Source organism: Pseudonaja textilis, chromosome 4 (genome assembly GCF_049901715.1).
Source record: "Pseudonaja textilis isolate UNSWEBS1 chromosome 4, rPseTex1.2, whole genome shotgun sequence".
In the NCBI taxonomy this organism is placed as follows: Eukaryota; Metazoa; Chordata; class Lepidosauria; order Squamata; family Elapidae; genus Pseudonaja; species Pseudonaja textilis.
In genome coordinates, this window is record NC_141993.1 from 57,596,093 (window position 1) to 57,615,036 (window position 18,944).

Sequence of the window (18,944 nt, forward strand, 5' to 3'; positions counted from 1 at the left end):
TATTACTAACTTAAAAACTGCAGTGATTCAGTTAACAACTGTGTCAAGAAAAGTTGTAAAGTGGTACAAAACTCACTTAACAAATGTTTCTCGGCAACAGAAATTTTGGGCTCAGTTGTGGTCATAAGTCAAGGACTACCTACAATTGTGTTTAGACGGAACAGGACAATTTGCTACAGCCAACTCACTGTGGGGCAACTTACTTAATTCTCTCTTATTTCACATATTTTATTTTATTTTTGTCGACCGCATTTACATCAAAATTATCTCTTGTGTCAAAGGAAACCATTTCTATGACTACCTGCTTTTGTAATGCTTTGATGAATAATAAAAGGGGCTAATCCTCCACTGAATCGTACCATAGTGAGTTGGCCACAGCAAATTGTCCCACAGTGAGTTGGCCATGGTGAGTTGGCCATGGCAAGAAGGCTACAGTGAGTTTGTCCTAGACCCATTTTTAGACAGGTGGTATTTGGAAAAAATTGCAATGGGGTTGGAAAAGAATATGTTATGAGTAGTTCCCAATTCCTGATTAGGTTTAATTCCCAATACAATATGGCTTTCCAAATGTTGGATCTGTTCCTAGGACCTAGTGTATTCTAAATTCTCTAATTCTAATTCTGTTATTATTTCTATTTACCACAAGCAAATACTCCTGTTCATTTTTAGAGGCAAGATCATCAATAATATTCAACAATAATATAGAGGCAAGATCATCAATAATTCATCTTTCCTTCTAATTCTATGCAAAATATATATTATAGGGGAATCAAAAAAGATGCATATTTCAAAGATTTTATCATTTTTTCTGCATGGAAGAGAATATCTAAAAGTCCAGAGAGAAGACTGTAGTTTACCAAAACAAATTGGAACTTCTTGTTGGTAAGGATTTCACTCCTAATGAAGATTAAAAAATTAGCTCCTTCTATACTGCCTTCTGTCTTCCATCACTCCTTCTGGAAGGCAAGCTTTGGGAAACAGGGACAACCCAGAATGACATAAAATATTTATGAACCTTCCTAAAATTCAAAAAGTTTTTATCTCCTTATGAAATATTCATAAGTAGAGTGGAACCTTTTTTTAAAAAAAATCCTTTATTTCAACAAAGGTCCAATCAAAGCATCATTTTCAAGGGGCTCAATGAAAAAGTGTAGCTTGCTGCTTTAGTAGTAGAATGGTTGTACTGCTTTGCTTAAATAGAGGGTCTCCTTAGCATGGACAGTTGCTGTTTTATACTAAAATAACTGATTGATGCATGTTCTGCCTCGCCTATAAATTAAAAGTATAATTTTAATTAAATCATCTCACATACAAGTATAATATGTAATAGAACGTGCTCTGGGTTTTTTCTGAATCTAAAGATTCTTTTCAGAACCTTCATATTAGTACTATCTATAAATATGACCATGGAAGTGTCTTTGGACAACGCTAGCTCTTCGACTGTGAATCAGAGATGAGCACTGCTCCTTAGAGTCAGACACAACTGATAGCAGAAACCTTTATCTTGCAAATTGTTGAGAAATTTTTTAAAAAGAGGTGGAAATGAATGATAAAGCTGCATAAATGTTCTATAGTAAATGAAGAACAAAAGTGGTATCTCACTTAGTAATGATAAAAAGGCCATTAATTCAGTAACTCAGGATTACGGCAAAATTGCCAGTGAAGGTATGAGAACAATTGTTATCAATTTAGCATGACACAGATACACCGGTTATGTTTCAGTTATATTTAGGTTCTCCAGACCTAAATACCATCATAAAAGTTATCAGTAGCTCACTAAAATATTTAATTTATGACTATGAGGCTACTTATCTGCCCTGCAAATAGGAATGCTGACCTAGAATATGGTGACAATAGAAATGCACTAAATACAAAAACATTATTTCTGTGGTGAAAATGAAGTGCATTACACTTTAGCAGCATTCACTCCCAGCATTTATTTTCAAGAGAAACCACCCAATATAACTGAAATAGATGGATAACATAAAAATTGTTCATATGTCTGGATTTTTTTAAAGCATTTTCATTTATTTTAAGTACAGTGACCAGATTATCTTTGGAAGAACTAAGGACAAACCTGAAAAAGTGAAACTCTAAAAGAAGTTCATAAGAAAAAAATTATTTAATTGGTTATAACTTTGCTTCATAAACAAAAATTCAAAAACAAAGAGGAAAGTTCACAAAAATGCATATTGTAATAAAAATATCTAAAATCAAATGGTATTCATATTTCAACAACTCATTTCAATCTCCTTACTTTTTCACAAGAATGTGAATGACTTTGAATTAAGCACTACCATTTGTCCAGTAAAAATTAAGGATGAAAGTAAAAGGCAAAAGTGAATTTTTGAAAAAACAAAACAAATAAACTTAAAGGATAGCTTTCTGAAATAAAAGACTATCTTTTCTTAAAACATATGACTATATTTATTTAGAATGTATGATCACAATAATTGTAAGCAAGTTCCCCCCCACCCCAACAGGTTCCAACTCTGTTCACCTTTAGGAACTTGTTAAGACAGCTTTTTTTCAGTCATTTGGGGCCCCTTTTTGGTTGTTTTGTTATTATGCATCACCATCTTCTATGATACACACACACATACACATACACACTGTACAAGTTTTGATGCTATGGTTATTTTTCTGATTTATTGTTTGTTTTCAACAGTAAACTCATTGCTCAGTCAAATCGTTTGAGCTGGGTGGTCTTATACATTTAGTAAGTAAATAAGTAAATAACTCTTGAGTCAAACTCGGTTCCTGATATATGTAGTTTTCTTGACATGATAAGAGAAAAAAATTGCCTACAACTTTATTCCTCCAAATGTTACCTAAAAATGTCAGGATATTTTTTCATAACAGGGCTATGCTGAAGATAAGCAGAACTGGGAACAGCAAAGATATTTCTGTTTGGAGTAGATAATACATTTTTGCAAGATAAATCCTTTAAAGATTGAACAGTTGTTCTCATAACTAAACAAGTAGAGGTGGAATGAAAAGCATTTTTCCTTCTCTTTGCCACATATTTACCTTTTTCAATGTTAATACGCTATTGGTGACATTTTCTTGGAAAAGAATTCTGAATGGATGATTTCCTCTTTGGGGGTTACTTACCCAATAATTTGAATATGAATCTGTCAGAGATTTGAATTGGCATTGTATATTCTGCCATTCAAGTATTAAAAGATAAAAGTTAAATATGAACTAGACATGTGGATTAGAAAAAAAAAGATGATGATTTATACCTTTAACAAGCTCTGCTCTTGAATCATCAAGCTTTGAAGGTCGATATATATATAGTATTAATTAATCTTACACTAAATCTCACTGGGATCAAATCCCTGCTTCCATTTATACATGTTAAGTGTTTTGGGTTTACCAATTATTCTTCTTGTAAATGTTTCACTTTATCCTCCTAAAAAATAAAATCTCATTATTGAAAGCAGGAAGTATTTTGAAGCAAGCAATTCTTTAAAATGACATGTTCTTGCGACTGCCCGTATTCTGAATGCCTCTGCATACAGGACAAATATTTTCAGATTGCTGCAGTTGAGGGTTCATGGATGCCAACTACAATTATAGAATTGTACCAAAATGTTATCGGCTCTGAATCTCAGTTTCACAGAATAATGGCAGTCACAGAATGAGGCATATAATAATATCCAATGTGTTGTGATTATTAGACCATTATCTGTTGATTTATTTATTTTTGTTTGGCAAGAGTGATGCACCCACTCGAATAGCCCGTCTCCGTGGATTTACTAGAGATACGGGGAGAATTTCCCAACTGTTATGGATGGTAATCTATCTAAGATCTGGCCACACATTGTAACACAAACTTGACCTACCCTATTGAGATGATACTCCCAAGACACGTCCTCCATTTGGTGGTGTCAAACATGAAATAGTTGGAGCACAAATTAAGGATGACTATAGTAATGCTGAATCTGATGTAATATGAGCAAAAGGTTATCATTAAGCCTGCTTTTTAACAGGGGAAACAGCAAAAGAGCATGTCTACCTCCATTGCATTAACATGGTCACATGCAGCAGAATACTTTAGGAAGTGAAGAGGATATAACATTCTGAGCCTGAATAAAGCTTTAGACCAGTGAAATATCTCCTATTCTATTAAGTTTCTGTTGAAGATCGAAAAACCTGCTTTTGAGTCAATCAGTCTATAATGGCTTACATACTCATGAATGCAATGATATAAATTACTACAGTGTTTCTCAATCTTTTTCCACTCATGGCCCCCTTGTTATTTCGACCTTGTTATTCTTCTATGGTTCCCCAAGTTCAGGTTCCATTATTAGATATAGACTTGGAACAAGAAAATGTGTGCTCTTGGCATCAAGAAGTCAATATTTGAAGTATAATAGACTTTACTTGTCTCTGCCCTGTCAGCATGTGCCATTGACTCTGCTACATGTTTTTACCTGTGGTTCTATTAAAACATCCTAGAGCCCCTAGAGCAGTGGCTCTCAACTTTTGGGGTACCAGGGACTGATTCTGTGGAGAAATGTTTTTCCATGGACTGGAGGGGATGGTCTTGTGTGCTATCTGCATCCTAGGGATGGGACGTTGCTTGTTTGTGCAGCCAGGTTGATGGTATGCCGTGGACTGGGGGCGTGGGGAAACCTGCCTTAGAGGGTCCCAAATGAGAACCACTGGCTTATTAAACAACTCTAATATAGTCAGACTTCCTCTCTTAACTATCTTGAACTTGGTTGAAGCTTCTCTGATACTGGCTGGTAAGGAATCATGCACAAAGAAGCTACTACAAACAACTGACTTGTACGATTTCATACCCTTTTTATATCCAATTCATTTAAATCCTTCTCCTTCCATTTCTATGCTTCACAAAACCTCTACTTCCTGTTTTCAGCTTCAGCCCCTGGAAATATTCTAATTCCCAGCATTCTCCTACCTCCCATGAACACCCCCCAATTTAAAGTATACCGTAAAACTATTTCCATCAGAATTTTTTGATGATCTTGCCCATTTTTTTCTTAACTGCCAATAGTCAGAATTGATACATTGGAGACACTAATTTACATATATCACTGAATACAGAGAAAACTGCATTTTTCTATAAAAAGGTAATGGCAAAAAGTGCACTTAGTAGAAAAAAAAACCACATATAACAATTGTATATACTAGAAGCGTGCATATGCATGAATATTTATGGGAATTTTTTCTGCTCAGTTCATAAATAGCAGACTAGCCAAGTTTATTTATGGAAAGAAAAATCAACAAAATCAAAACTGACAGCCTCACCTAGAGAGAATAAGATAAGGCTAATTAAGAGGTAACAAAACATTTGCAAAGTCTCTAAAGACCTGATACGAAAAAAAAGATCTCTCCAAGAATAATATTTTTAAAAAGTCTTTTCCAAAATAAAGTTAATATAAGAAATCTATTCACAAATTGTTAATGCTTATTTGAGAAGCTATTCCTTCCTACAGATTAAACGGAACTTGACTAAACACACTACAGATCTTGTTTCGATCAGGAAACACAGGCAGAAATTTAAATGTTGTGTTTCTGCATTATAATGGGTCTTATCTCTTAACCCCATCCAAACACAAATCAGTTAAATATCTAGTACAAGTTTGGATCAGTCAATTATATTAAAATAAACATTTAAATACACTGGCTCAATTGTACAGTATGCTCTATTTCACAGTTCTATAAAGGAATATCATTTTTTTGCAAACAAAAACATCTGACTTCCAGCGTTTGTGCCAATACAATACAATAAATTGCTGGTTACACATATAGCAACTATCGAATTGTTCTAGTAAATCTGTTTCAAAAGTGTCAGGTCCACTGAAAGAGAAAGCAGATAGCAGTATAAAGTATTTGAGGGGCTGCTACAACAAAAAGGGGGTAAACTTACTTTCCAAAGCACCAGAAGGCAAGACAAGAAACAATAGATGGAAATTAATCCAGAATTAATCCAACCTGGAACTATTATCAAATTATTAAACTATTAAATTAATCCAGCCTGGAACTAAGGAAAAACTTCCTAACAGTGAGAACCATTAAACAGTGGAACAGCTTGCCTCCAGAACTGGAGGGTGCTTCATCAGTGGAGGTTTTAAGAAGAGACTGGATAGCCATTTGTTTCAAATTGTATAGGGTCTCCTGCTTGAGCAGGGGGTTGGGCTAGAACAGGGGTCTCCAACCTTGGCCACTTTAAGCCTGAAGGACTTCAATTTTCAGAATTCCCCAGCTGGCTTTGCTGGCTAGGGAATTCTGGGAATTGAAGTCCACCAAGCTTAAAGTGGCCAAGGTTGGAGACCCCTGAGCTAGAAGACCTCCAAGGTCCCTTTTAACTCTATTATGATTGATTGCTTAAAGTTAGTATGATAAACTTTTACAATTTCTTTCTTGCTTCTTATCAAAACACAAATAAATATTGTAGACTAGAGAAATCTGTTCAGTAAGCCTTGCACAGGCACTATCAATGAGACTGATGAATTATGTTGCTGCATTTAAACTATATTATGCAATTCAGTAGCTTTACTTTTAAAACTTTTGCCATCTGTTACTGCAAGCTGCAACCTACTGACCCAGCCTACTACTCAGTCACTTGTCATGCACAGACAAGCCTTTTGGGGTTCTCAGGGTGTGTTCGCTTTGTACTGATTAAACTTCCGAAGAGCCTGAGGATCACAAGAGAACTTATCTAAGACATTCATGTGGGGTTAGATAATAACAATAAGAATCATGAGCATACAAATCCTATTTTATGAAGGAATACCATTGTAAGATATATTTTCTTTAAAAAAAATTACCAACCCATCAGACCAAACATTTACTCATTATTTACTAGAAGAGAAGGAACTGCAAATATAATCTACAACTGAGAATAATATGACACATTCTTCTGGAAAAGAAAGAAGTGATTGAGAAAAAGAAAATGTATTTAATATACTTGATATTTAATTTAGGAAATATAGTTTACAAATAAGAATTATAAGACATATTCTTCTGGAAAAATAAGGAATGACTCAACAAAAGGAAATTTAGTCAAAATATTGCTTTACTTTTTTTTTAAACCCAGTCTGAAATTTTATTACAATAAAATATATTGTTATCAAAGAATTGCAATGCTGTTGTCAGCTTACACAAAGCATATTCTTCAACAATTTCTCACTAATATAACACCTGAGATTTTAAAACCAATAAACATCATTATTTATTTATGTCACTGAGCATTTCAGGATTGTGCTTGTTTTATTATATATATAATTGTATTGACTTACTCAAAATGTCTTTTTCCATTTTAATATACAGCTGCTCTTCAACTTATGACCATAATTGAGCCCACAATTTCGGTCATAAGTTGTGACAGTTGTTTAGCAGATCACCATATGACCCTGTGCTGATTTTATGACCACTTCACAGCAGTCATTAAGTGAACACAGCACTTGTAATGTAAACACCGCAGTTGTAAAGTGAACACCACAGTCGTTCAATGAATGCCACAGTTATTAAGCAAGACCATTGTCTGCTATGGGTTTTTTTTTTCCTGAAATTGGAAGTAAATGACAGTTGCCAGCCAAAATGTTATAAATCACAGTGAGATGCTGCAAACACCTGTAAATGAGGCCAAACTGCCAAGCACTCAAATGCAGTTATGTGACCATAGGCTTGTGGCTGGGTTGGTGGTGGAGACAACTGCCACTACTTCAAATCTGGGGTGTAAGTAGCTTTGGGGGGTCCACTGTAACATAGCATAGTCACTAAGTGGCCAGTCATAAGTCAAAGACTTCCTCTATTGCAAATGGATCTGGAAGGCAGCTTACAGTTTTCACAAATATTTAAAAAGAATAAAACAGTTACCACAGGGTTTATGTGTCCACATCCCATCGGCCAACTCATTCTCCAAGTGTGCCTCTCAAGGTAGCCCAAAGAGTGCCAACTATATATCAGAAAGCAATGAAGCCCACAAAGTACAAAAATCATTTTTAGAAATAAATCAGAAAAACCCAATAGGGGCTTGGCATATTAAGGAAGTCTTGAAAGAGAATGATGCATCTGGACAATAAACCAAGTGAGGAAGAAATAAATAGAGAAATATGAGAACAATGATACTGACTGACTGACTGCTGCAATATGCTTTAACACCTCGTAGCAGCAGCCATCACTGACACAGCACTATGAAAAGTTTACATCTGAGTGTGGATCAGAAAAATGTGGTCCTTATAATAAAAAAAGAAACAAAATAGCATTATGAATGGCTCAGCAATTCCTTATAATAAAAAAAGAAACAAAATAACATTATGAATGGCTTAGCAATGTGGCTTCCTTCTTGAGAATGTAAGAAGAGATAAAATGTAAATGCCTCCTATTTTTTTAATATCCAGACTACTTATTAATTTTTATTTGTAGATTATATTTGATAAATTTAAATATTCAGTATGTTAGTTAAATGGCAAGAGCCGGCACTGAAACTATAGTTCAACCTGTTTATTACGCATTAGAGGGTATCAACATATTATGCAATGATCTGACAGTACTGCACCACTTAATACTTAAGAAATATTAAGAAAATGAATGTCAATGTGTTCAGGATCAGAGAGATTAAACAGAAAGGCATAACTCTTCCATATAAATTGGTATATAAAACACTGAGACAAGATTACTACAATATCATGTATTCATATGATAAAACATTTAATACAAATCATGCAGGCAAGCACATGATTTTTTATACACAGAACAGTTTTAGTCATATGTTAAAGAATTTTATTTTGGTTGAAGTTATTATTTGAAAGGAAGCAATAGTATTATTAAACTAGATTAATGCCCATTTCCCTTCAACAATTCTGGGAGAAATGTGATCCCTACACTTTTCATTACAAAGGAACAAAATCAGTAGCAGGACAAATCCTCCACTTCCCATTTCTGAAAATAATAAGAAGTATCATGATCTCTTCCATCTAGGAACTAATTGAAACCAGAGAGGGGTGAGAGTTTTCTCTAAGCATACTTTTTCAGATTGATTAAATAACTAATGTAGGCCATAGCTAAACATGCTATATGTGAAGCAGGATATGCAACTGCTCAAGAAAGACTACTGCCTGACCCCCTTTTATACACATTTATTTTAAGGTAAGCACTTGCTAGATTACTGCAAACAGGAAAAACATATATGTGTGTGAATCATCTGTACTATCTTGTGACAGCATGTATTTGGGCTTAGCTTTGCATGGGTGAGTCTGTTTTAGCCAGCACATTTGGAGTAATCTTTTCTGTAGCAGAGTCATTGCTTTACACCAATAATTTAAAAGGTGTAAGTGAATTTAATAGTTTCCCCGAGAGAACTGCAGTTTCTGCTATTTAAAAGAAGATCCAAAAAATAAAAAATAAAAGGCTGAAGGCATATGTTTAGACACAGTTTGGTCTCAAAATTTAAATTAAAAACAATCATGATCAGATGTTCTTTAGAATTCTGAACTACCATTTTTAAGAACTGGAAAAACTTACATGCCCTCCTAGATAAGGGACGGAATTTATTTGACCAATTCTTACATTTTTACATAGGATTCAGAATAAAATTATATGACAAACTGTTGCATTTTTACACTTTTGAAAGGTAGTTTGAAATTCAAATGATGTACAAAATAATTGTATGTTGTGAGCGATACATACTAAAACGTGCACCTTGGACAAAAAAAAAATGCAAATACATTTACAAAAAATGCAAATAATGAAACTTTGACAAAGAAAATTGAACAAATCTAAGACATACATCCCTATCCAACTGCTAAAACCTCTGGAATGTGGGTGTTAATAGTAGATAGATGTTTTGCTCATATAAGGTCCAAAGCATTTCTATAATTTAAAATATATATATATACAGATCTGTATGTGTGTATGTGTGTGTGTGTGTGTGTGTGTGTGTGTGTGTGTGTGTGTATATATATATATATATATATATATATATATATATATATATATATATATATATATATATATATATATATATATATATATATATATATATAAAATTATAGAAATGCTTTGGACCTTATATGAGCAAAACATCTATCTACTATTAACACCACACCTCAGAGCAGCATAGAAGTGCTGCTATGAAACATTATTCTCAGTTATTTTTAAAAAGTGTAGAAATATGATTTAACAAACACAGCATAAACTTTACATTTATGAAGAGCTATTTGAAATTTTAGGTTAAGCATAATTAACATAATTCATTTTATAAAAATAACTGTAGGATGCCAGTTGTCCATGTAGGAACGTCTGTAGGAAAAGGCAGGGGGAAAATGACTAATACATCACTCTTTTGAAACAATACGGGCATTGTCATAATCTTGATATTTTGACCTCCAAGTAAAACCATAAGAAAATAATGAAATGGATAGGCATGAGCATTTGTCATGTGCTATACATTTTCATTTATAATGACATAGATCTCAATATATCTAAATTCATGCACAAAAAAACCCATTACATATTAATTAGGAAAGAAGAGGTGATTGTGGGATAGTTAGCTCTGAATACTGTACTTTACTGATAAATAATATTGACATGTACCCATCTTCCCTTTATATCACCATTAACAATAAAAAGGGATGATTTAACTCACTGAACTTGCACTGCCACAAGAAAATGTTGCTTCACATTAATGTGCATACATTTAGTGCAAAAGATCTCCGAAGCATCAGAAATGGTCTTCCAATTCACAGGAGCAGCTTTCCATGTAGATACACATTGAAGTAAAATACAAGCAAAAATCAAAACAGTTCTCCATTTGGAATGAAGGAAATCATTCAGTTTTTCTACCATCAGTCAGTATCCATGGCCATGTGCCATGTAATATTGAAATTCATCTGAGATGTTTCTATCCTTAAATTTCATCTTTTCTTTTGCATTTGATTCCTTCCTGCCCTGCAAAACAACATGTACCTGCTGAGATTTGGGATGGAAACATGTGCCTGCTGAGATTTAGAGTATAAATACTATTGAACCAGTGGACTGAAACAAGAATAATATTTGGCTACAGATTACTTGTCTTCTGAGGCATTGATACAGGAGAGGGTAAAGGCAAAGCAATTTAGACTGACTTCTATACAGAAGTTTGTACTCTGGAGTCAAGTGAGCATTTCTGAGGCAAAATTTGCCTTGACAAAGTGTATTGATTACCTCAAAGCTTTTTTCTTGTTTCTTACGTTTTGATACTTAAAAGATTTTGAAGAAACTACTGTATGAGCACAGTGCTGGCTTTTGTGGTTCCTGGAGAATTCTAAGAACACAAATTGTTCAAACTGTGGAACTGGGTTTGTTAACCATGTGATATTGTGCACAATATATACTTAAGCAAATTAAAATATGGGTTGATAGCGCTTATTTATTTATCAAATTTAGAGATCTTACTTACAGTGCGACTTATGCTGAGAGGCAGGCTGTTTTTGGATCTTATTATTCTCCAGTACAAATTGCAACTTATCTAGAATAAATTAATCTAAACAAATTGTGAAATCCAGAATGTTTTCTCTTGCTATGAATGAGTACAGATAACATTTAGAACAAGAATTTTAGTATCTCTTGCAAAAATCATGGAGTTAAAAAATGGCCTTGAACAACCAATTATAACAAATGAGAAAGGCTCTTTATTAGAAATCCACAATTCAACATGTATAAAAGTAAAATTGAAAGAGTGGGTTTTGCCCAATTAATATATCTGCACTCAATATTCTGCAGTTTTATTTTAAAAAATGGTCATAGAATTCTGGGGGAAGCCCAGTCTCCATCTTATTTCAGTCCCAGAATTCATTTTCTGACATTATTTTTATTTAATATTGAAATTGTATGTACAACACTCAGATGCATTGCAGTAGTTTGGTATTTGAAGGTATTTTGCTACTGATTCCTATGTTACATCATGTAGAATACTTCTCTTAGCTGCAAGTTCCTCTTTGACTTTAAAACTTTGTTATGAGCAAAACAAAAAACAAAAAACCCAACCCAGTTCATGTAAATAGTAGGGTAACCCTTAAATAATGAAGATAAAATCATTACTGTATGAACATTGCCTATGTACCCATTTTTTTTAGTCTTTTTGTCTCTTGGTTACTGCCTAGACCAGGGGGTGTCAAACTGGATTTCTTCGAGGGCCGGATCAGCATGTACTTCTCCGCGGGCCACCTGGAAGGGGGGAGATGGGATGGACGCCTCCTGCAGCACTCTGCTGGCCAAAACAGGGTATGGGGGCACATGCAGCCCCCTGTGCCCCATTTTGGCTGGCAGAGTACTGCAAGAGGTTGTCCATGCTGCAAACAGGGCATGGGAAGGCCATGCGCAGTCCCCCTGCACCTTGTTTTGGCCAGAAGAATGCTGCAGGAGGCTGTCCAGGCCGAAAATGGGGCCATGTGCGACCCCCGCGTCCTGTTTTGGCTGCCAGAGTAATTTGCTAGATCCGGGCTGGCCCCACAGGCTAGATTTAAGCACCCCATGGGCTCCATCCAGCCCACGGGCCTTGACGCCCTTGGCCTAGACAATCCCTGCAGTTTTGTTGGCAAGATTTTGGGAGGGTTTTGCCACTACCCCTCTCCTAGGGCTAAGAAAGACTAACTGACCCAAGGACACCCAACTGCGTGGTCCTCCCAAGCTCAGCTTTTGCTGGCTCCTGCTGTACACCTTAACTAGAGTTATAGTACCTTTCTACATATTCTGTACCAAGTCAGTTGAAATCAAAGTAAAAAAAATGTTCATATGTAATCACATTCAATTCCCGGGCAACTGAAATAACAGAAGAATAAACAGAACAGGATGAGCTCTTAATTATCAATGTATTTGTACAGTGGCAATCTACTGCCAATTCTTACCCTATATAAATATCTTATTACCTTCATTGTCAGAGTACAACATGTGTACAATGAGATTGGCAACAAAATACTGGAGTTGGGTAGCAGAAAACAAATAAACTCGTAATAGTATCTCCATGGGGTGTTTAATTATAATTTGAGTCATGAATTCAGAAAGATCACTATATTTGGGGACCTAAAGAATAGTTATTTACAGCTCCAATAAAGGAAGCTATAATAATTGCAAAAAGTTTATCAGTTGAGAAAGATTTACAGGAAAGGCAGAAGAATATGAAGGATTTCTCTGTAAGGAACAAATAAGTTAAAAATTAAGAAAACAGAATTGACTACGAAGAGAGCTTTTTGTAACATATGAGTATTTACATGTGGGTTTTCCTGTTATGAACATTAGCAATTCCCATTATAAAATGCACAACAGTTCTCTGACTGTCTAAATCACATGCTGTAGCAAAACATGGTGAAACTTGTGTTCATACTAAACTGATATTAGCACAACACAAATATGACTTTCTATAGTCTTTATTCTTACCCAGGCATATCGAAATCAAGGCCTATGGACCACACGAGGTTCATGGACAGCTAGTAGTGAAGCCCCACAAGATCATAAACTTTTAACATTATTATGTGATTTATATGCATTAGCCATGTTATATATTTTATATGCAGCCCAAGACAATTCCTCAATGCCAAAAGGCAAGCCAAAAGGTTTGTTCTTACCAATTTGAAGTGCACATGACAACCATCAACTTGAAGAATTCCCTTTTCAGCACACAGCTGGCAGTGCTGTAAGCAGATGGTTTATAGCAAAGCATACTTCCATTCTTTTTTCTCTCCTTCATTTCCATTTGTCTTTTTCTGCACCTTTCCTCAGTCTGATACTTGAACCAGAATGCTTATAGCCAGAGATTCAAGGGCATAGCTCTGATAAGATACTTACGTTGCTGGTATACCTTAGATACCAATTATGCTCTCCTGCCTTAATGTTCCCCTGGACTGAGAGCCATTTGTATCTCAGTGGAGGTAATGGATGGCACCTCTTTTATTCTGTCATTTATTGTAATGGACTAATCTAGTCTCAGGCACTTTGCTTTTGAACATGCCAGATCTTGTTAGGGGGGCTATGTACAACCCAGAAGTAGTTTTACAAACGATGCTAGGGGAAGCTGTAGTCCTATAGTGCGCCATTTCCCAATGTTAAAAATAGATTTTTTTAACATTAAAATCAGGTGGATCAGGTAAATTTATGGATGTCAAAGGGGCTATATCAGTTATTCTGCCTTAATATGTTCTGTATATATAATGTAGATTCTGTTTACATTTTTCAGACTCGGGTTATGAATTATGATGGCTTCAAAGGCTTTTAAAGTATAAAGGAAAGCAGTATTAAATACAAGAGTAAGCAGAGTTCACCTCTAGGTAAGTTTCCCTTCCATTAACTCTCCTACCTTCTCCAGTTGCTGGCAATCTTTCTCATGTCTTTCTTTCAGTGCTATAATTTTTACCATGGCACTGTCCCAAGTAAGCAGGCTCAACATGACGTTATCCAAGCACCCCAGGCATTAAGCCCTCATCTCTTTTTCTCTCTCTCTCTTCAACCATCAGCACAATCAACTAAGTAGAAATTGAGTTTCTGGGAGCTGGAATGTCATCAGCATATAGAAGTTAATCTCACCAGTGTAACAGGTAAAGGTATAGGTTCACTTCGCACATATGTGCTAGTCATTTCCAGCTCTAGGGGGCGGTATTCCTGTTACAAAGCAGAAGAATCAGCGCTGTCGAAGATGTCTCTGTGGTCATGTGGCCGGCATGACCAGTGTAATATAGAGGACCAATATACTTGTTAAGACTTCAGACTTAGACATTGATGGGTAACTTTGAACCAAACATAAGGCTTTTTTGAATGAATAAAATAATAAAAGAACTGCCTGAATTTATTTATTTATTTGTTTGTTTGTTTATTTGTTTGTTATTAATTAATTAAATTTATATGCCACCCATCTCCCTGTTGAAGTGACTTTGGCTGGCTTATTTCTATATGTTGCCTGCAGCTATGTGAGGAAGGACATAGTGTAAATCAATCAAATTGATTTAGGCTATAGATAAGCCACATTATTTCATAGTTTTGGAAGTAGAGGTGAGTGGTTTGGTTTCTGAGTCCGGAATGAATTCAGCTAAAGAGAGGTAGTTACAAACCTCTAGACATCTTTCTGTATTTAAAAGGTCTAAGCTCAAAGGATCTGGATTTACATCCATATATCAACTGCAGTCTCTCTTAAGTTTAAAACCAAATCCGCATTCAGAAAAAAATATGAGTGTTTTAATTATTATTTCTCATTACAGAGCCAATCTGCTAGCAAAAACTGGTGTAATCCTATTATTTGTTTGGGTCACAATTTTATTATCATTATATTTATGTATTGTGATTCTGTAGTCTTTCTCTTGAGTTATATTGAATTTAATGTCAGCCACCCTGAATCACTTTGACAGCCATACAACTATTTCAAATAAATAAATAAATAAATAGGAACCTTCTCACTAAATAGCAAAGTGATAAGTGAAGCATCCAAATGTTTTCTCTTAACATACCAACATACCACCAGCCCAACTTTTAAAAAATCAAACATACAAATTCAATTTTTAGTTAGTTTTCTTTTCTGATTTTGCGTCAGTCTGAATAAAGCCAAGAAACAAAATATACTATTTTAACTGTAAGAAGTTTTACTTATTCCATGTGGGCAGCTGCAGATACAGGGCAGATAAGTCTATCCTAAGCATGTTTATTTTACTACAGACTTTTAAACATTTTTCTCCCAAGCATTTTTGAACAAGATTAGAGTTTCATACAGCAACCACTATCCTTACTGTAGAAAGTTAAAAAGAAAAGTCAGCATTTATTCAAGTGTCCTATAAGATCTTTACTCCTTATACAATACTTAAGACTATTTCAAAACTGAGGAAATCCAGTATTACAATTAATGAGGATGCATCAGACAACTGAAATCATTCTGTAGGGGACAGTTCAGTCCTATATGAGAAGCAAACATTCTTTGAGAACTTCAGTTTGATCTGAACCTAAGCTCAAACAACAGAAGATGCTTCTGTATAAACTACTAGCCAACATCGAATGCCTAAAAACTAAAAATGACTCACTATAGTATAATTTATTTAGAACTGTCACAGAAATGTATTTCTATGCAAACAATGTAAAATTGACTGAGAAGCAGAATTTGAATGATCAAAGTCATCCTTACTCTGAAGTAATCTGCTGCTGAGTTTCAATAGAAAAGTTCTTAGATGCCAGCAAGAATATATGATTTTTTTTCAATTTATAAATTTCTATAAGTATGAGGACTACAAAAAAAAGAAAGCTGTGGAAAGAAAGCAGGATAGTCAAATTATATTATTCAATAAACTTGAAGAGGGAGTTCTTGCTATCTTCAACTACAGATTTCAAACAACCTAGTTAGCATTTGTGTGTTTTTTTAAAAAAAAATTGTCAGCTGGTCTTTAATCTTCCCCAAACAGGATGAAACATAACATCTCTTATTACCTTATGGCATTCTCTAACTTTGCAACCAATCACAACTTTTCTCACTATTCACTACTAGACTCCTGACTCAAATTTTCTCAAGCATTATAATAGCCACATGCTATGAACAGTGTTTTATTTTTAAAACTATGCCAGCAAATCACATCCTCCCCCAATATCATGCAGCAAAGAGTGGGAGGAGAATGGGAAGAAATAAGAAAATCTCTTCCTAGTAAATATAATTCAAAAGATACATTTTTGAGACAGAAGCAGTGTTAAATGTGAGCAAAAGCCACCAGCTCTAGATTTAAAGGAAATGTTTGACAGAGGCATTTTCACGAAGATTTCAGTCCTGGCTTCAAAGCTGCTTTAGGAAGAACAGACTATCCACATATTAAACTTCCTGGCAGTCCAGACTGTTTAGAACCACTTTTAGTACCCTCCCTGATCCTGGAGAAGGATGGTGCTTGTAACCCTGCACGGTTTCAGAAAGTTTAACAGAGTACTGGCAAAACTGGGTTTAACAAAAAGAAAAAAAAAACACTGCACAATAAAATGGGAGATGATGAGAAGTTCCCCCATCCTTTCCAGAGCCAAGCTATTGCTAGAGACGTTAACATAAAAATAAAAAACAACAACAACAACAATGGACCCAAACTGATTAGAATAGCATCTATGCACATCTATCAGCCCTCCTTATTTAAAAATCCAGGGAATGTAAAGATCCAAATCGGACCTCTTAAACGGACGGGACGCTGTTCGTGGCTTAAGCTCTTAAAAATACCCGGGACATTCTCCAAGTCACATCTAAAAGCTTGATTCCTTATCCCAGCCGCGCTTGCATTTATTCAGGGAGAAAACAGCACTTGCCCGAAGACTTTTCCTCCCCATTAGTGAAAGCTCAGCTGCTGAAACCGATTTGCTCTCTCCCCCAACCCTTTTTTCTTTTCTTTTCTTTTCAAGTAGGCTTTCCGACCCTCAATCCGCCTGCCTGAACCCGGCACCCCAGGACCATCTCAGTCTCTCCTCAGACTATTGGAAGTGGGCGGCAGGCTTTCCCGTTAAAGCAGCTAGAAATCCCTTTGTTCGCCTTGCAGAAGCCGGGCGGGGGCGGAGGGGAGAAGGGACGCAAAGGCAGCTTTACTCACCGGAGATCTCCGCCTGGGGAACCACATTCGGGCTGAATCCTTTCGCTCCATAGAGTTGCCGGAGCTCAGAGCAGCTCCTCGCTTTGTTGCCACCTTCAGTCCTGGCCGAACAGGTCGCGGCGACCCACAGTAGCCAAAATCCCTCCGGGAAGAAACGCATCCTTGCCGCCTGCCCCAATCCTTCCTCGTCTGAAAGGAACCTGCAGACGCCGCTGAGGGAGGGAAGAAAAAAGAAGAAGAAGAGGAGCAGCGTCCCGCCGGTCTCCGCGTGCCGCTCGGTACTCTCTTTTCAAGAGCTCTTGCTGGTGGCGGGGAGGTGATCGCTCAACCCCTCCTTCCGCTGGGCATCCCTCCCTACGGATGCCTTCCTTTTTCTCCCACGCTGGCAACAAGCAAGCCCTTTCAGGGGGGAGGCGGCGAACAATACAATCGCAGCGCGCAGCGCACAAGGTGGCCAAGTCAGCGGCGGGGGTCAGGCCACTTCCAGACAGGGAAGAGGCGGCCAAGGGGCGCGCTTTCCAAAAGCAAAGAGGTGAAAGGTTGGGAAGAGGCTGAACTTCGATATAAATGCTCAACGGTCACTCTCAGAAAAGCAGATCCCGGCGAAGGAAATTCGCGTGCCGGCTCCAGAGATCGCCTCCAAAAGAAAAAAAAAAGAAAAAAAACGGAGAAAGGAGGTTGCACAGGGAGGAGAAGAAAGGGGGGGAGACCCAAACGGAGCTTTTGTATGCAGTGTGTGATGATGATGATTATTTTTTTAGGAAAAAAAAATCCTTTGTTTTTGGTTTTTTTTAAAAAAGCACAGTTAAAAAGGAGACGTTGCATCTTTCAAATCTTGACCAGAGTATGGAGAAACCAAATTATGCTAATAAAGATGGGGAAATGGTTATAAGTCTGGGAGGGAAGTTTTGAGCGCGGAAAACGACGAAGGAGAAGAAGCGGCACCAGGCGCTCTTCTCCCCAACCGGACCAAACGCAGCTCTCCCAGGCAGGAGTGAGTCGCGCGCGCGCGCGCGCGCCTCGATGACTCCGCTGCGCCCGCCGACTGTGGTGGTGGCGGCGGCGGCGGCACGAAACGGCAGCAATCAGCAGCAGCAGCAGCAGCAGCAGCAGCAGCAGCACCTGCAAAACGCAGCCAGAACCAGAAAGAGGCGGCTCCACAACAAGGCAAGGCTTCCCCGCCGGACGTGACATAACACCTAAAGACGGCCAATCCGAAAAGAGCGTGGCTTTTTTGCCCAGCGATCCCGCCGAAGCCCCACCCACTTTCTTCAACTGCACCCGCAGATGTGGGATGCTGCCCCCACAGCCGCCGCGCCCCCCTCCCCCAAAGTGCTGGTGGTGATCCCGATTCCTTGTTGGGATCGCCGTACAAAACCTTCTGAAGTGACGGCTTTAGCAGAA

General features: G+C 36.9%; 1 protein-coding gene across 1 annotated transcript in view; it reads right to left on the minus strand.

The window, feature by feature from the left end:
- GPC1 (glypican 1) overlaps positions 1-18,691 on the minus strand; it is a 181,725-nt gene extending 163,034 nt beyond the window's left edge. The window contains exon 1 of the mRNA XM_026701471.2: positions 17,541-18,691. Within this exon, the coding sequence (XP_026557256.1) occupies positions 17,541-17,700 (160 nt within the window). The 5' untranslated portion in view covers positions 17,701-18,691. The remainder of the gene's footprint in view (positions 1-17,540) is intronic.
- Positions 18,692-18,944: the final 253 nt, after the last annotated feature.